Genomic DNA, 20013 nt, shown 5'->3' on the forward strand with positions numbered 1-20013 from the left:
ATTACATTGTCAGTGATAAAAATAACCCGTACGCTCCTTCAAGCTCAGGATCACTAAATAGCAATACTTGCAGATGGAGCCTTTTGACCATTTTAGTTTTTCCAGCACCAGCCTTATAAGTAATAGTAATTTAATCGTCTCTGTCAGCTCAGCTTCCAGCTATTTAATGATGCAACTTCACATGATTTCTAACAGTGGCCCAGTACCAAGCAAAGTTCAGTTTCCACAATTTGGTATTATGTTTTTGTTGCAGAAATGCATCTTGAATTCTCCTGCCACACATTGGGTTTGACGTGTGCTCTCCAACAAGCACACCTCAAGGCGCTGAAATGCCTGAACATATATATGTACATAAAACAGGGTACTGACGGAGCCACAGGCAACATATAGTACAGGATCTACAGTATATAGGCTACTGACAGGCTGACATTCACACGACCCACACACATCCGCAGTCTCCGGCACTGAAGGAGGAATAGACGCGGTCATGTTGCCTGCGAGGCAATTCTATTAAGACCTTTCCATGTCAAAATCATGTTTCTCCTATAATTCAATAAACAGATCAATATTACATTAGTTATTCAATTAAACTCGGCGCCTGTTTTGCTGTACACTTGTCACATACTTATAATATGATTTTGTTTTGAATAGTATTATTAAAGTTTCCATGAAATGGACTTCACCCTTTATTATAAATGCATCTTATTGTGAACAATTCATTTATGCTTGTTTCATAAAATAAATAAATAAATAAAACAATTATCCAAATGTATTAGCATAACGGATCTTCTGGCGAAACAACAGACTTTTCATTTCATTACATTTCATACAAATCAATACAAATACAAACTACATACAAATACAAACTATGTACTGTATGTCAAAATACGGAAAAAATAAGATTTGTCGCTACCTCTGTTTTCAGTCTCCACTTTAAAGTTCCAGCCGATACCAAAAAGTCAATGCTTATTTGATTTCAATTTACTAATAAATAAATGTAGGTTTTTTTTGCACTAAAAAAGCATAATTAAATACCCAGTATAAACCAATTTCTAAAGGTACAGTAACACATATAGAAATTCAACTGTATGTTTCCCGTTACTCTTTTTGAGTAATTGAGATGGTGTAGCTCCCTTGTCATTATAACCCAAAGAAATTCAACAAAAACAAAAAACAAAACAAAAAACAAGATTTTCTTGTCATCATGTCTTAACAGATCTCTTCAGGCAATTCTTTAAGCGAGGACATCTGCATGCAGGAAGACAAGGTGTGTTTTAGCCCCTTGCAGACATGCAAATGATACAGAACACCTCAGTACCTCATCTATTTGTGTCTTTCCTGTGACATTGAGCAAGATGAAGAGAGAAGCCGGAGGCAAAAAGGAAATACTGCGTCTTATCTTCCTCTAATATCGCGCCCCTCCCACAGGGATGCAAATGGAACGCTCCACAGAAATGGAGCGGTCTGCTGAGAGTCCTCTCCAAATGCTATTTTCACAGGCACTACAGGTTGCCCTTTCTTATCTACTAAAGCCACTTCAATTACAAGCTGTCATGGGGGGCAATGAAGACGGAGGGCAGAAACGAAAAGAGAGAGAGAGAAAACCGCTTTGTATATCTGATGTTTTACGCAGTGTCCGAAGAGGACATGCATTTTTATGAGGGGTCACACACTGAAGTCAATCTGCACAAGAAGACACAATGACGATATGCTCATTCTTGTCCTGAAATTCCACGCAAAAACATTTACAAAAATGCAGCTCTACGACTAGAAGCAGGGCATGTTCGGGGAGCTGTGCTATATTTGGATCACGAGAAACTGCAATAAATGGAGGGAGTCGCAGAAAAAGCGAGCGATAATGTGTTACAGTCTGGTAATGTAGCAACATGTGATAATAGACCACCTGCAGCCTACACAGCTCACAGCGTCAGTTTGTGCAGAGAGAAACTGGGCTGCGGAGCTTCTCTCAGACAGGCGGAGGGAAACGGGCCGCTTCCTGACCTTTTAATAGCTGAATAAGTGAGCAATGCTAATCGTCACCTGAACATGTGCATCAGGAAAGCCCATGCTCCATCAAGCAGTCATCAAGACAAGACAAAGAGCCAAAATACTCCCTCTCTAGGCCTTCCTTCTGCCTTTTTCTTCCCTTTTGTCAAACATATAATTGCAGGGCTGAGGAAGAGAGATATGGAGCCAGCATGTTATTTTAATGCAGTGTCAACTCAAATGAAGGTCGTGTAGTGGGAAGCGCTTCCCTGAGCAGAGAGCAATTATGGTTTTCAGCGCGCATAATCAGGCACCCACAGCAGATGGCTTTGAGAGGACGCCAACACCAGAACAGCTCTTCACTCCTCACACACATGCGCACTACCCGCATAACACCTTTCAATACATGAAACCAAACAGGCGCTCTCAAAAGAAGAAAAAGACAAAAATGGTGTCCCAATAAACGACCTGCACACACCTGGGTGGTAGCGAACAGGTGCATGGGACAGAGTCAAAAGAATACGTTTTTTAATAAAGTTTTCTAACATGCATACTGTCAAAATATCATCCCTAGGCAAAGGTTTTGGGCAATATTAGCATAAATCCTAACTTTGCACTGATAAGCAACAACAAAAATTATAAAAACGTTTTGTTAACAAAAAAAGAAATATATTCGGAAGAGAGAAAATCTAGTTAAAATCCATCTAATCTGGGTCTGATCTTAGCTGGTCATTTAGTTTGGTCTTTTGGATGGTTTCAGAGAACTGGTTCTCAACCAGGGAGCCAGGGCCCACTAGGATTACGTACTCAAGAGTACTTAAAATCACTCAAAATAAGACAAAACAAGCTTTAAAGGGGTAATAAAATGGAGGGTCAAAATTTTCTTAATATTTGGACATATTAGAAGTTGAAAAAGTCAATGAATGCAATGAAAAAGTCCGGATAAAGTTAAAAACCTTTTTCCACTTTATATTAGGTGGCCTCAAATATTATGTACTGTCCAAGTTTTTATATTGTACTCACATTAAAAAAATGACCTGCATGTAATTACATCTGTAATACATTTCTGTAATAACATTTATAACTACACAGTCTCTTAGACCTTAACCCACCCTTAAACCTACCCATACCACCAAACCTGTCCCTAAACTTACCCGTATCCCACCTCAATAGCAGCAGATGTTTTCTGCAATATAACATGAACACAAATAAGTGCACTGTACTTATTATCTGATGTAAGTACACAGCAGTTAAGGCCACCTAATATAAAGTGGGACTGGAAACGCCAACTGAACACCAGCTTGGCTAGACTGATCTCAAACCAGCTAAGCATGTTTAGTTTTTTTTCAGCAGGAAAAGCTATTTTTAAACCAGCTCTAAACTGAATGACTAGTCGGCTAATTGGTCGTAAGAAAATATTTCAGGTTTACCCCAATTACCCCAACGTGTTTCTTGGGGAATGTTACGTAAGATGTTCCTGCACTCAAAAACAGTTAAAAACGGATTAGAACAGAATTCAATGGGCTTTAAAAGTAGTCGTCTAAAAAAACGAAACAAACAAACAGCATGGGATGTGACGCAATAGTCAAAAATATCTGAATGTCTACAGCTGTAACTTTTCTGAAAGAGTTACACCATGCAAACTGTCTAACAGCTAAAAGCCCAATGCGGCACATGAATTAAATTTTAGATCAACTCATCATCCTCACAAATCAGTTGTGGGAAAACTAGTTAGCCGACTGTTGTGACCCACCCTGAGTGTTTAAAAGGAACAAATTCACACATTCAGAGGTACACGTAACGTACAAGAAAACAAACAATCACCTTCCCACACACAAAGACAAAACCTCCCACGTTCACGTGCACAAACTCGCACATAACATCCTGGAAGACATGCTGTATGGGATAATGAGGAACAGATTTGATATGCTGAAAGGACAGAACAAAGCAATTAGCGGCATAGCAGTGTGTGTGAAGCACCCTCGGAGAGAGCCGGAGGGCAGGGCCACACACAGACACACCCATCTGCTCAGCTCTTCACACACACATGTGCAGAACAAAGACCAGGGGATGAGTCTGTGTGAGGCCACAATCCTCCGGAAACACAGATGCAGGAGTGTTTCAAGCGATCGGGCTCGGATCAGAGGAGTGAGAGAGGTTGAAAATGAAAGGATGAGATGTTCGTTCTCACCTTCTCCTGCCAGTGCAGTATCCCGATGATGACGAGAATAAAGACGCACACACCAATCAGTGCTATCGCTGTCAATAAGACTATATTACTGGGGGTTAGGTAGAGCCTTGCACTCCAGCTAGAAAAAAACACAGACAGAAAGACAAAAGAAAACTTTTCAGAGCACCATCTTTAAAACTTCAAACATCATTCAAAACTCTGAGACGATGCGAGAGAGCACATAAAGACATCACACCGAGCGAAACCTGTGTAGATCATCGAAACAGTGACACGTGGAGTTTACAGCACTGACGGAAACTCTTATTAGCTCTGTGTACCTTCATGCGCGAGCTTTAATATGAGGATTCAAAGAAGCCGAGAGAGCTAAATATAATCAGTCCTGGCGCATTCTCTGACAAGCTGAAACATCAGGACATCAAGATGAGCCGCTTTAAATAACAGACGGAGAGTGAGCGGGTGCGCGAGAGGTGGAACGCCTACTGGAGAGAATGGAACGAGAGATGCTCTGTTTGTCATAGCGAATTGTTTGAAAGCAAAACGGCAGCTGAAGGAGCCTGAACGGGGTCTGTGGGGAATAGCGGGAAACCAAGTGATCTGCTCAAATATTTATGGTAAAGATTGGCGGACAGCTTCATTAAGATAGATTTCGGCTGTGCTGGTAAACACATTAAATATTAACGCCTGAGGAAATACCTTCTCACGGTCTTGATTAAGGCCAGTGACGGATGCAGTGACAGTGTCAAACTGCTTTTAATCACTTGAACAAGTTTATTATGCTTTTAAGTTTATTCTCTCTAATTGGCTGTGAGTTTGCATCTCTACTGGATATTAGTGAATGTACAAACTATTTATAAAGTGTACAAAGAAACACTGTCTAAAAAGATTTGTTATAGTAAAATGTAACTTTATGTATTTAAAAATAATAATAATAATAGTTCCTTACATTTATAGGAAAAAAATAGTATTTAGTATATTGACAAAGATATGATTATTTATCACTAATAAAAAAATATAAATATAATGTAAAAAATCAATCGTTTATTTTAACTGTGCTTACAGTATTGTTTAACTGGCTAGTAAATTATTCCATTAAGAAAAGTTAATTTCGGACCTTGAATACAGCTTTCATGCTTAAGTGTGTGTGTTGTCCAGGAACTACCTGCATTGTGGGGACCAAATGTCCCTACAAGGATAGTAAAACTTGAAATTGTTCATGTTGTGGGGACAAAATTATGAGCATCATCATACTAGATTATTATTATACATCTTTTATGTCAAAATAAGATTGTTTTCTGTAATGGTTTTATGATTAGATGATAGAATGTAAAGTCTGTACAGTGTAAAACTCGTGTGTGTGTGTGTGTGTGTGTGTGTACCTGCGAGGGTCATTCTGTGGGTATGGTATAACGATGAGCTGGGAGTTGGGAATGATAGCGGTCCATTCCTTTTTCCTCACATCCTGCAGGAGAAAGAACATGATGGAAGAGAGAAAATAAGCGCAAAGAATATTAGTACCATTGCCGTTATGCACATTCAATTTCTGCAGCTGTCCTTTGGTGAACATGCACTAGAGCTGATGTGCATCTGTGGAAGTCGGGGGGATTTGCAAGAGATTGTACTATTGTATAATTGGACATTATTGAAGTGAGGGGTCTTAACGGAAAAGAGGGCATGTTTAACACAGGCCTATCTTTAGTCATCATTAAAGCTGCAGTCTGTAAGTTTATCCTCTTTGTCGCCATCTCTGTTTAAAACCTGCAATTGCAGTTCCTTGCGGAATAATTTCATTGCATGGGTTGTGCGCCGGCACATCTCCAGCATGGATGAATCTAATGTTTTGAGGTAAATGTGTGGCTGTCAGTCAAATATTGATTTTGGATTATTCTAACAAAGAAAAAAAAGTGACAGACTGCAGCTTTAAAAACAATGGTTGACATAATGTTCAAATGTCCCTTGTCAACCAATTAAGCCCAGATTTAGACTATTTAACTAAACTTTTACAAGCTAGAGATAGAGCCACGCTTCAGGTGGCGATATTCTCAGTGTGAAGTGATGCTTCAGTGCTATTACTGCAGCGAGCAAGAGCGATGAGTCCAATCAGAGAATTCAGCATCACTTTAAAGTGCAGATGAGTAGGTGGGAAGCCATTTGCAGGCAGGTGATCAAAGCTACACAAAACAAGTTTGAAAAATTTCTGTGAAGTTCAACTCTGTTAGCTCAAACTGGCTACAACCCAATCAAATTCTTCAGCCGCTAACCCCGTGTATGATGTTCACTTCAAATACTCTACGAAGGCCAAACGAATTACTAATTCGTCAAATATTAACTCTGCACTTAGAGCGATACTAATAACAATTAAGCACTGACAGAACTATCATGGGAGATCCAATAAAAACAGCCTTATCTGTTTGTGTTTAATTCACAAATCTTTCAGTAGGAGAAACCGGCATAATTCTCAGTGCATCATGCAGTTAATAAGCCTCCAAACGTGAAGCAGCATCAACAGTCGTCTGTTCCCCCAGCTATTTGCAAAAAACTTCATTAGAGGAAGGGAAATCTCTGGAAGCTTTAATGTATTATGAAGACAGTACCTCTATCAATTACAAAGGTAATTTTCCCTCTTCAACTTGTTTCTAGACAGCAATTAGTAGCAAACGTTAAATCGGTCTTTTTGAGGGAATCCTCCAGGGGGGCAGATTTTAATTTCCGACAACACATTTATCATAACTCAACATTACGGTATGCGCATGAACACGCACGGTTGAGGACGAGTGTGGGGTCTGAACTAGATATTTTTAGCATGTGTCTTTAGTGAGTATGGATGAGGTTAGCACATGGAAGGGATGGGGTGGTATTCGGTCTCTCTGTGGGGAGTCGAGGCTCTGCTTACTGCGGAGGTCAACCGTGGGCACCGACGGAAAGACAAAGATTTGTTACAGTCAAAGAGCCTCTACTGCTGCTCTGAGCATTAAAGAAGGAGGGCAGCTCAAGCCCACGCATTTAACAGTTACAGTAACCGACAGGCCCTGGCCTTACGATTACGCAACAGAGAAAAAGCAAAGGGGCTTTTTAAAAATAAAAACAGATTGAGGATATTGTATATTTAAAGAAATGAGATGATATAACGTAATTTAAGAGTGCAACTGTCTAATATGTGAAAAAAACTAAAACAAAAAAAACATTTCATTGCTTGTGTTGACTGCTGAATGCAAGATTTATGCACTAATTACTTCAAGCTAATTTTGGATTACTTTATGTCATGGTTTCCTTGTTACAGTGTAATTACATAAATAAGCACTGAGTACTATTGTTTAACAACATGTACTTACTCTAGGGCTAGGATTAGGGTTAGCTACTAATAGTTTACTGTTATTAGTACAGGTATCCTGCAACAAGGACACTGTCAACATGTAATAAAATTAAACTCTGATTCTGCAATATTGAGCCACAAAGTTCTTCTGATGTGGTAACTTATGTTGTTGAGAGATTAGAGATATGAGAACGATAGAAAAGGCTGAGCCGCTTTCCCTTCTCCACACGAGCTCTGAGAGTTCAGAGCCCAAAACCGGAGCTGTCAGCAGGAACTGAAGGTATGCTGTATAGAAACATTCATCTGTGTCAGAAAAACAACCACATATGCAGAGCCTTTGTGAGGAAATTCTCTGGCAAAGTCTCTCATTCTCTCCAGAGTTTGTAGGATACAAAAAAAACTATTTTAGGTAATTTAAACACTAATGAATATGCAATTAGCCACATATCAATATTTGCTGGGTAAAGCCCTCAAATCAAGATAATTGCTGTAGCAGAAGAATAAATATACTTTCTCTATATTGTAAAATCTATATATTGTACTATTTCCAAATAAAAGACAAGAATTTTTCAGTCGTCGTGTCTTGTTTTTCCAGTGTCTTGCATCATAAGCACTGCATTTTAAAGACACCTTGTCAGGTTAAAAAGCATGCCTCAAGACTCCTGTGTTCGATTTCATTATGCTCTATGCTTCAAGCAGCTGTTTGTCAATGCAAGCTGTGTGAACAGTTCTCAGTAAGTGTTGTTTTGGCTGTACTAGCATATGGGTCAGAAGGCATAATTAAACATGCCATTTTGCATTTATTTTTAACAAATAATTAATTGTACTAAATGAATGTGTTAAATCGCCAGCCCTATTAAAAACACAACAAAGCAAATTGCTGTATACAAGGCACGCTCATGCGGAAGTTTTGTGTTATTGTGGATGTGTATGCATGCGCATGTATTCATGTGTGAATGTGTTTTGGTAAATCAAATCTGCAATTCTAATCACGGTTTGATAAAGACCTCTGTTTAGCTCACTGACAGCAGAGGAAGTCGACGTCTTAAATTTAAATGAGCAGCACTGGGGGAATTCTAGAGGAAGAGGAGGGAGGGAGAGATTTCAAATCGCACTTCTTCATCTAAAACCAGACGGGGACGATGGGAAAAAAGAAACACCACGATCATTTGAAAACCTGGAAATGATAGAAAGATGTAAGCACTGTCTTTAAATATATATATATATATATATATATATATATATATATATATATATATATATATATATATATATATATATAGACACACACACACACACACACAATGTGGGCTATATATCAGGCACACTCTATTTTAGGGTCCATTTCTCACCATTAAATCCTCAATAAGATAAACTCCTGAATAAACATCTCAATACACTCCTAATTTGCTGCTTATTAATAGTTAGTAAGGTAATTGTTAAGTTTAGGTATTGGACATGTTTAGGGATGTAGTCAGTATGTTAATAATAGACATGCAAATAAGCAACTAGTTAATAGTGGGAGTTGGTTGCTATACTAAAGTGGTATCAAATATTTTGCTATATAGGAAACACTGGGTCTGACAAACTATATAGTATGTCAGACACAATGTTTCTGTTCACAGGAAAAGAGCAGGTAGAAGTAAACCAGGCCATCTGCATGTTCTTCCTCTCCCGGGGCCCATGATTCCTCCCTCCTCCCTCCATATGGCGAGTGTCTGTGAACATGTGTGAGTAGGTATGTCTGTACCTTCCCTCCAGGGGGCCGAGGGATGCCCACAAACAGGTGATCCAGGAAGTTGGCGCTGCGCCCCAGACCGAGCACGGTGTAGGGCAGCTGGAGCGCGAGATGAGCCGACTGGCTGAGCTGTCCCGCTGTAGAGAGAGAGAGAGAGAGAAGATGTGTGAGGAATAATTGTAGGAGGAAGAGAGTGGGATTGAGGGTGGAGGAGTGAAAGGTGAAAGAGAGAACAGCCGAGTGTGAGGGGGAGGGAAGCGTAAGGTATAAAACAGGACATGAACAGGTGAGGGAGGGGGGAGGAGAAAACAGAACAAATAGCTGCCATTAGTGTCATCCATAAATAAGGCTTGTTATAATAAGAGATCTCAGCAAATGAATGGCTCTTGCTCAGATCCTCATGAGCTTAAAATCAACCTCAACAATCTACTGCAGAAACCTGCAGACTAACATATTTTACAGGCTACGATTGCTTTAAAGGGGTAGATAAATTCTGTCATCATATACTCATGCTGTTGATTCAAATCTGTATGACTTTCTTTCTTCTGTGGAACACAAAAGAAGATACTTAAAAATATCTTCTTAAAAATATATATTTTTGGCCCATACAATATAAGTCAATTGCCACCAAAACTCTTCAGAAAGAAATTGGTTTACAAAATCAATTTTTTTTAATGATTTTGGTCAAAGGACACTTGAATTAAATCTGAACTAACTGATGGAGCACTTTATGTGTGTCCTGCTGAAATACACACAGTCCTCAACCGGGGAAAGGTCAGTCCATTGCTCATGTGTCATGTGTCTGACTTAATGATGCCATTAAAGAGAAGAACAATTAGATGTGTATAAGCTGATTTCCCATTATGCATCAGAGAGAAGAGAGAGAGAGACAGAGAACAAGGGTCTCCTAATAACTTCCCTTTGGCACATGATAGCAGTACTGGAATTCTGGATGCAATCGGAAGATCACACAGACGGACTGATGTCTCACTGACCACGAACAGATCCTTAGCCAATTATCTTTTGTACTCTCGCTCTGGTAAAGTATACAATTTGGGTATTTCGATCTATGTCTTCTATTATCATTTACAGAACAGAACATGTATTACTTATGTAATTAGTAAATTAAATGATTATTTATGTATTACATTCAGTCAGATTTTTGAGCCCATAATTAGATGACCTTCAGTGTTTTTTTTTTACATTTTATTAAATAAATGAAAAAGCTAGACAGGCCTACCCATGCCCTAGATTTTATAGACCATGTCACCCTCATGGTGTAAGAGAGTTTTCATTCCCAAAAACGATGCTCCCCTTTTCTATAATATAAAGGCAGTATGTGTTCATGAAGACCCATTTACACTGTGTACGCACGCACGCACGCACGCACACACACACACACACACACAGACACACACACACACAGACACACACACACACACACACACACACACACTTTTAATATCTTTTTCTCTACCCACTATTAGTTATGCTCATAAATGCTGCATTTATTTGACCAAAAATACAGTAAAAAAAAAATAAAACAATGGTTTTCTATATGAATATATTTTTAATGTAATGTATTCCGGTGTTAGCAAATCTGAATTTTCAGCAGCTGTTATTTCAGTCCTCGGCATCACATAACCCTTCAGAAATCATTATCATTAATATGTTGATTTGATGCTCATATCATTCTTATTATCGTCAATGTTGGAAACAGTTGTGCGGTTTAATATTTTTAGCGAAAACTGTAGCATGTTTTTCAGGATTCAGGAACATATTTAATAAAAGAATTTACAAATACATTAAATAAATTTTTAAAAGCCCTCTCCAGTTGTCTCAAGTCTTCCACGGACCCCCTGCCATCTTTTTGGCCCCCTGAGGGTCCCTACACACCAGGGGTTTTCAAACTGGGGTTCAGTGTCATTTGGATGAGGGTTTGTAGTAGTAGGGAAACCACATGCACACACATATGAGCGACAGCATCCACAAAACAAAGAGGACTCCGATTCAGCTAGCCGAACACAAGCTGAGGCACAATACAAGCTAATAGAGCTGTAGCTCGCCTCCTACACACACACACACACACACACCTACTCACACGCTCACTCAACCACAGTCCGCACAAGTGCAAGGGCACACAGTCACTCGAACTACAACTGTAGGACCATTTCGGTAGAGGATGTACTCTAATGCATGCAAGGCAAAGAGAGAGAAAGAGAAAATAGCTTCAATGTTCTGAAAAAAAAAAAAAAAAAAACAGGCAGGTGGAAAGCACTCTGGAGAGCGAGTGGGAAAAAGGAGAAATAGTTTACAAGTGTATCTGTCTCTAACTTTAAATAATGGACCTGCTAGCCACAATACATGCTTCATACGCAGACTGAAAGAACACAACTCAGTATATTAGAAGCAAACAAAGACTGAAAGCAGACTCTGGTGTGCACACAAACACACTCTATAAGTCTAAACCCAACGGTCGAGATCATCTCCCCAAGCAAACCTGTTTGTTAAATGATCTTTGGTCTAGCGTCGCTATAGAAACCATTCTTTGCCCTGTCGATTGGGCGCTTGTGGAGCGATAAAAGGAAGAAATGGTGGCGATGCTGCCTGGGCCCGAGGGATTAGAGAGGTTAGAGAGGAACAGCCGCTCGCCGAGCCACAGAGCCAAGATGGCGGCTTGATCCAGACACTGATTTGTGTGTAGCGACACGTGTCTGCTCCGAGGGAGATAAGTGGAGTCTTCCAGAGGCCTCCAGCAGCATTTCCCATCTTATCACGCTACCGTCACAGAAAACAGCAGAGCGAAAATATGGCCACTCAAAGCCAGAATGACATCAAGTGCGGAGAGAGGGGAAGAGAAAGAACCTGGAACGACTGAATGACTCAAAAAAGATGAAATGTTCGCAAAACTGTTTTTTTTGTAACCAGACCTCACAGAGAGCCCAATGTCAATCTCACCACAAGTATGAAGGAAAAGAAAGAACAGATCGATATTTTAGCACAATCAAAGCACAATATTTGTGACTTGGCAGGCAGTAATTCAAAATCATGCAGACTGCATGAGGGAGAGAATGTACTTGGTGTGAGTCCTTACTACATTTTGAGGTCAAATTCATTCTTTGCACACATTATATGTAAATACTGTTCCCCAGGAATGACCCTTTAGCTCAAAAAGCTAAAAAAAAAAAAAAAAAAAAAAAAAAAAAAGTTTATAAAGCAAATTAACCATATTCCAAAAAGAGAAAATGATGACTCAATGATATTAAATATATATATATTTAAATATATATATAAATATATATAAATATTGAAATATATATATAAATATATATATATATATATATATATATATATATATATATATATATATATATATATATATATATATATATATATATAAATATTTAAATATATATATATATATATATATATATATATATATATATATATATATATATATATATATACTTAAGCTTAAAAAATTTGACGTAATTAACGACAACCAACTAATTAACATCGTTAATGCGCTATTTTTGACAGCCCTAATATATATATATATATATATATATATATATATATATATATATATATATATATATATATATATATATATATATATATATATATACAAATCAAAAACACTGTTTCTAAAAAAAAAAACCCACTACAATTAGTCACAATAAAATGAATTTGAATTTAGGCATCACAATATTATGATGACACCTGTTACGAAAAAGGGCTGGCAAAATAAGCTGGCTTTACCCTATAGCTTTCTTGGTTCATGGGTAAGTTATGTTTAATTATAAAATTGTATGTTTTTTTTTGATGATGATGATGATGTATAGTAGGGAAACGGATATCTAACTTGTTTTTTAACATGAGGGTGTTCTATAATACTTATCCATTTATTGTTACACTATGCATTTAAATTCGGTTATAATTATTTATGACAAGCTATATTACAATGCTATTAAATCCCAAACCCACATAAACACAAAGTGACAAACAGTCACTTCATTAAGTCCGAACCTACCAAGAGATCTAGAGAGCAGCGCTTACAATCCAAAACCTGTATTAAAAAACACATTATATGTAACCAGTATAAACAGAGAAGGTAGAAAATGGGAAACCAACACAAATAATTTGCAGTCCAATTAAATCATATTTGCAGTGTGAAACCTCAGAGAGTTGGAAGGTGTGCAACATCTTGCCATTAGAAAAATGGCAACCACTTAAACAAGACACCATACATCTAAACTACTATTCCTTGTGATCCTTGTAACTCTAAAATCTGATATATTCAAAGTTATGTTAATATGCTAAATTAATTTGATATTCAAAATTATTGTAATTTATTTATCTATTGTGTGTGTGTGTATTTGCAATGATTATTAATGCATGGTCAACATATAGTTCTGTTAATCACACCAACAGAGCGGCTTTGAATTTTCAATTTTGTAAGAGCAAGACAGAAAGAGAGCAAGCATGAGTGGTAATTATAGAAGAAAGAACTGCATTGGGTCAGATGTCGGTCTCCCTATATGTGCACTGAACGTAATGAAAGGACTCTCCTAGTGGAAAAAAGAAGGCGTTCAGATCAATTACGGAGAAAAGAGGCTCCAACAAAGGTCATTATCACAGTCATTCTCTCTACTGCTCTTCATGGGGAGGAAGCAGATGATACAGTATATGTGATGAGTGTGAATGTGCTCTGTTTGTGATTTTGATGGATTGGAGTGATAACCAGAGACAGAGAGGTGCTAAAACCAGCAGAGATCCTCTCTTTTACTCCATTACCATGATGCTCCAGCTCACGACCATAAGGATATATGTACTTGTCGTTGGCATGAGAGTGAAAACTGAGTGTTTCTGATCACAGGAGACACATTGGAAAAAGAGAGCAGGAAAGAGGGGATAATCTTGTTGGCTTTTGAATGGGTGGGGGGCTATTTTTGCTCTGGGAGATTCAGAAAGGGACAAAAGCTGTGATCAATACTAATCGTAGCTCTCAGTCCAGCTGCAGCTAAACTACACTTCACGACACGTATATGAGAGTGTGAATGAGGAAGAAGAGAGAGAGGAAGAGGGTGAATGTTATCACCTAAATGTGTGAGAGACAGAGACCATTCTTGTCATTTCGGAAAAAAACAAGCCCACTCAGAATCTGTACCTGCAGTAAAATTCTAATAATTCTATAGAACTGCGAAATTAATTCACCAGGTTCTAGAAATCTTGTCTTATTAAACTGAGTGGGGACCAAATATCTTGGACAAAACTTTTCTTTTTTCTTTTTCTCTGTTTGTTTAAATTAAGATTTAATAAACAGTATTAGGTGAATAATTAGAAGAAAAATGTTTAACTGAAAAATCATTGTTGATTATTGACTCCTCAGTTAAAAATATAGATCTAGTCATTTGATTGTTTCTTTAGCATTAAAATGAATACGTATACAAAACTAGAAAACTAGAAAAATTCATTATTTCACACTAAACAAAGGAACAGCTAAATTTATTATTCATTATAATGGGTTGGTGAGGCAACTTTTATTTACATTCCCATTAAAAGCTGCTATAAATTATTATTATTATTTTTTTATAAAAACAAGCAATTAAAGTTTTAATGCTAACACTTTAGATTAAGAAAAATATTCCTTTATTCCTCAATAAACTCCCGATTTTCGTATTATTAATAGGATGGTGGTTGTTGTAGTGGTCAGGTTTATAGAATAAGGCATTACTATGTGCTTTATAAGTACTAATACACAACCAATAAGTACTATGAATCGTAATAAGCAAATGGTTAATAGAGAATAGTGTTCCTTAATCTACGGTTTTACCATTTTAATTGAGTCACAATGCAAATTATAACAACAATTGTAAATTTGACTGATTTACATGTCAATGAGAGCTAGCAAAAACAGTCGAAATCTCAGCTTTGTTTAACATATCTGATCTAGTTTAAAATCAGTCTGCAGGACTCTGCAGACATTCCTCCCTAAAATCAATGCAGAGAATGCTAAAAACTGAGCAGATTCCATCTGTGCCTGAATATGAGTGAGCAGGACGTGTAAGAGTGTGTCTGTGTGTGTCCCTCACTGTGATGATTCAGAGGGGCTGTTCATTATACAGCACATTCATTTGGCTAATTAATGAGAACAGTCTCAAGCCCCATATTGATCTGCATCTTCCTCTCCTCGTTCTGCGTCAGCCTCCTCACTCCCTCCTCTTGTGTCTGCCTCCATACTTCACCTTTTTCTGCTCACATTCTCTCTGTTTACTTACAACTCTCATTCATTAGCTTGGTACTGCAAGGGTCAGGCCAATTATACGAGCATGAAAACAAACCCTCTGAAGTACCTTATCATTCCTGATAGGATTTGAGAGGATTCCCCTCACTCCACCTTCTCCAAATGCAACTTTACCTACAGGCTATCCAAATATTTATACATAAATTCCCACTCACACATAACAAGATGAATAAAAAGAAGATAACAAATGCAGTTGATGCAAAATTTGACAAACAATATATTTTGTGTTATATAGTTTTTGTATTAAAATATTTTAATTTGTGATGGTACTCCTTTTTAATTGGTAGACTAATGAATTTGTCACAGGTTGTTTGAGGCACAGGCCTAATGAACTTGTAATTGGTCTGAAGAATATTTCTTGCTGGAAGAAGAGATGCTAGTTTAGAAACTGTAAGCTCCTCAATTAAGCCAATTGAGAAAACTCAGTCTAATTTGTTTGGTTTAGTCGACTCGGTTCATTTCAGATAATTTAATAGCAAGAGAACTCTTGTGGGGAGTGCAAGCTGATTTAAAAGGGAGTTATTTTCAATGATCCAGTTAAAGTAGTATTTTTCTAGTTATTTTAAACTGTTGTCAGGACTGCACATGAACAATGTTGCCTTCATGGGATCTGAGTTTACTTACTTTGTCCTCGAATAGAGAGAGGGAGAGCGAGAGCAGACAACAGCAGAAATACCGCCGTCCCCATGTCCTGCGCTAGAGTCTAAATGTGCAATAAGTCTTGCTGTGCTGTGTTTCATTACTGGCCAATGAGAGCCAGAGGGAATAAGGGCCCTTATACAACCTGGCCTGTTCTCCCCTCCGCGTACAACATACACCCCATTACCGTACTTCAGCTGACCCTGGAAACCCTGCCACTATCTCTCCAATTACAGCAGGACATTGATCACAGAACTGTAGTTAGAAGTTCAGCATCAGAGCACCGAGGGACGATGGGCCGCAGTGTCTCTAAGCTCTACTTACAGTTTCTGTGCTGAAATGGTGATTGCTTTTATTTATCTATTCCTCTGTGTTTTCTGTGGGAGTGCCATTAGCTCCCTGTCACTCCTTAACTCTTCACATGGTAACTGTGCGGGGGATAGACAGATAGAACGACAGATAGCTAGAACCATAAAGAGACAGAACCACAGTTATACACAATGATAGATAGAACAACAGACAGAAAGACACCATGACAGAAACAACAGATACGTGGAATGAAAGATACACGGAATGATGAATAGAACAATAAAAAAGACAGAACAGACAGAATGGCAGACAAAATTAAAGGTTATTACTTCATTACAAGTAGAACGATAGAATGATAGACAGAATGGCAGACAAGACAGATAAAATGAAAGAGACATAAAACTGCACATGGCCATAAAACAACAGAAATAAAACAACAGATAGAAAGACAGACAGAGTGATCAGCATAAATAATTTTAGGGATGAGACAACAGATGGACATAAAACCTTAAATAGATAAAAAGACAAGATAGACATACACACATAGATAGAAAGAAAGAATGACAGAAAAACTGAGAGATACAATGATAGAACGTCATATAGATGAGACTCATCAGATAGGATAAATGACAGACTGGCACAGACATATAGGATAGACAGAAAGGCAAAGACAGAGAGACAGATACATAGATGGATAGGCAGACAGAGAGACAGACAGAGAGAGAGAGAGAGAGAGAGCAAATTCCTAAGAGACAGATAACCAGCTCTGTGAAACACACTGGCCCCTGACCTGAACATCAAAACAAACCTGACTCACAGCAGGTGATGCCAGAGACTCATACTGAATTTAATACTCAGACTATTAGGAAGCAAGCACAGCCAAACACTTCTGCTCATTTGTATTCTGTTTCAGCAGGCGTACAGGATGACAAATCAAGAACATTATTACTGTGACATTTCATTATAGACCAGTTTGTCAGCATATACCATTTTAGTTTTTTTTTTTAATGCTCAACAATGACAATAAACAATTATAAATGCTCTGTCTGTGTATAGAGGTGTGTTTTATGACTTATGTATGTATCTCCAGTGGTGTATTGTAATGAAGTAATAATACTTTGTTACAGTACTTAAGTATTTTTGGGAGTATTTGTACTTTGCTTGAGTTTTTATATTTCAGCCAACTCTTACTTCACTACATTTCCTAATTAAAATGTATACTTTTACTCCAATACATTCCCCCGAAGCATATTCGTTACTTACTACAAAATAGTCAGAAGTCAGAAGAACACGGACTGCAGGAAGCAGGTTTGATGAATCAGTGATCTGGCATCTGCAAGTTAGACTCCTAAAAACACCTTTGCTCATGTGCAAATAAGTGCGTGCACAACCGCAAATTATTAATTTCCCCCTCAAGTCGAGTCTGGGGTCTGCGATAATATGGTAAGTGTTGTTCAGTGAGGGCGCTACACCGGGGCTAGAGGGGGATCAGTCAGAATTTTTATAACACCGGTTTAGCCCCATTTCTTTATGAAGTAACTCTGACATCATCAATATCATTTATTTCCTTAGCACTATTTCTAAGTCTATTAAAACTCAAAATTCCGGGCATTCTTAATTGCAGATGGCAAAAATACTTCTGTATGGTCTTGTGCTTTGGAATGTAGTGAAGTAAAAGTTACTAAGTTATTTAAAACTATTCCAGTAAAGTACAGATACTTGAAAAATGTACTTAAGTACAGTAATGAAGTAAAGCTACTCCATTACTGACCACCAGTGACACCGTGTGCAGAGCATTTTAAAAGGACAGGGACTGGTTCCTGTGAGAGTAGCCTACAATGCCCGTGTCTCTTTCTATAAAGTGGGGCAATTTCAACTTTGCAAGTACAGTCTGGGTCTTCTGACTCACAGCCTGTAAGTACATTTTCATATGTAAAGGATTTGCCAGTGACGATTCAAACGTGAGTTTTGAGCAGTGTAGAGTAACTGTTACAGCTTGTTGTTTGATGTTTCTCTGATTACAAATGCAGACATGGTATGTTTACGCAGTGCGATAAGCAACGTAACACGTATAAAGACAGTATAAGTCATTACAATCAGTTATTATACCCAGTAACACAGTATGTTAAGAGGCATAACGCTTCCATCACATGCTTGAGGCATTCAGCCAATCGCAATGCACTGGATAGCTGGCCAATCAGCATAGACCTTGCTTTTCAGAACGATGAGCTTTGTAAAAATCAATGCGTTTCAGAAAGGCCGGGCACAGAGATGAAACAAAAATGTACAATATGTGGAAAATAATGTTTTTTGAACCTTAAACCACATAAACACATTGCATTACACCAAATAATGTTCTTTTTAGCAATGTCATATGACCCCTTTAAGATAACAGAAATTCTTGCGGTTTCCTGGCTAGTGAAAGATTGCTCAATAAAAGAGGAAGAAGGGCTATAATTTCACTGGACAGAACTCAAAGGCAAGTTCAAAAACTCTGGTCCGGCTTTTAAAAGCAGGACATAATTCCATTTTTTAAAAAGAAGATATCAGTTTCTTTTACAAGCACGGAGCACACAAGTTCCCTAAAATCCATTATTTCCACTTATCTGAGGATAATTTTTGTCCTTTTAGCCATTTAGTCATTTATCTTTGAAATGGCTCTGTCACATTCAGCTCTCTGTTCTGCTGAGGATCTTTAGCACAGTTCACACACACACACACACACACACACACACAAATGGACCGCACAGAAGATGCAGACACGCACGTGGCCCAGTGGAGGTACACAAACAGAACCACAACATGAGGGAAACATTCACTCTGTTTATGTAATGCTTCCACTGAGAGCTCAAGGTCAGTGATGTATTTCAAAAGAGACTTCAGGAAAACAGCCGTTTACTCCAAAGTGATGGAGTTCTGTCAATGCCGTGAGGAATTTAATCTTATCTGCTCTTAGAAAGGTGGAACGGGGTCATTCGTCACTCCGTCTCTGATCTTGAACTTGGTCAATCAGATGTCCTTGAGGGCCAAACAACACATAACAACTTATGTGCGTATAGTTGTGTGTATATATATATATATATATATATATATATATATATATATATATATATATATGATATTCTCTATATTGGCTGCTTTCACAGTTTTCACTGCAATCCAATGTGGCTTACAGGCAAGAAACGCATTTATGCAATTCCTTACTTTCAACTCAAACATAAATATGATTTTTTTTCTTAAAAACAAAGATTTCTTATCATGAATAAATTTAAAATAGGGCAGTTCTCCAGACTTCACACAATGCACAATCCCGGAACAGATTTTAAAATGAACACCAGAGTAAAGTTTGGCCAAGAAAAAGCTTTTTATTGGTTCATTCAAAATCCCTCCTAGTTTACTTTAGTCCGATTCCTAAAAATTTGACTAGTCAAGCAAAATGACTGCAGAGTGTTGAGGTTGACTTATCTTATCTCACTGAGACAAAGAGATATGTGTGATGCCTTTCCCATCTAGTGTTCATCTTTTCTGAGCTG

At 37.9% G+C, this 20013-nt stretch overlaps 1 protein-coding gene across 2 annotated transcripts in view; it reads right to left on the reverse strand.

Moving 5' to 3' along the window:
* LOC127961860 (T-cell immunomodulatory protein-like) overlaps positions 1-20013 on the reverse strand; it is a 129565-nt gene that overhangs the window by 2359 nt on the left and 107193 nt on the right. For both annotated transcript variants that reach the window (XM_052561133.1, XM_052561134.1), the window contains exons 15-17: positions 9238-9362; positions 5554-5636; positions 4178-4295 (exon numbers count right to left, since the gene is read on the reverse strand). In XM_052561133.1, the coding sequence (XP_052417093.1) occupies positions 4178-4295; positions 5554-5636; positions 9238-9362 (326 nt within the window). The remainder of the gene's footprint in view (positions 1-4177; positions 4296-5553; positions 5637-9237; positions 9363-20013) is intronic.

Source organism: Carassius gibelio, chromosome B7, assembly GCF_023724105.1.
Source record: "Carassius gibelio isolate Cgi1373 ecotype wild population from Czech Republic chromosome B7, carGib1.2-hapl.c, whole genome shotgun sequence".
In the NCBI taxonomy this organism is placed as follows: domain Eukaryota; kingdom Metazoa; phylum Chordata; class Actinopteri; order Cypriniformes; family Cyprinidae; genus Carassius; species Carassius gibelio.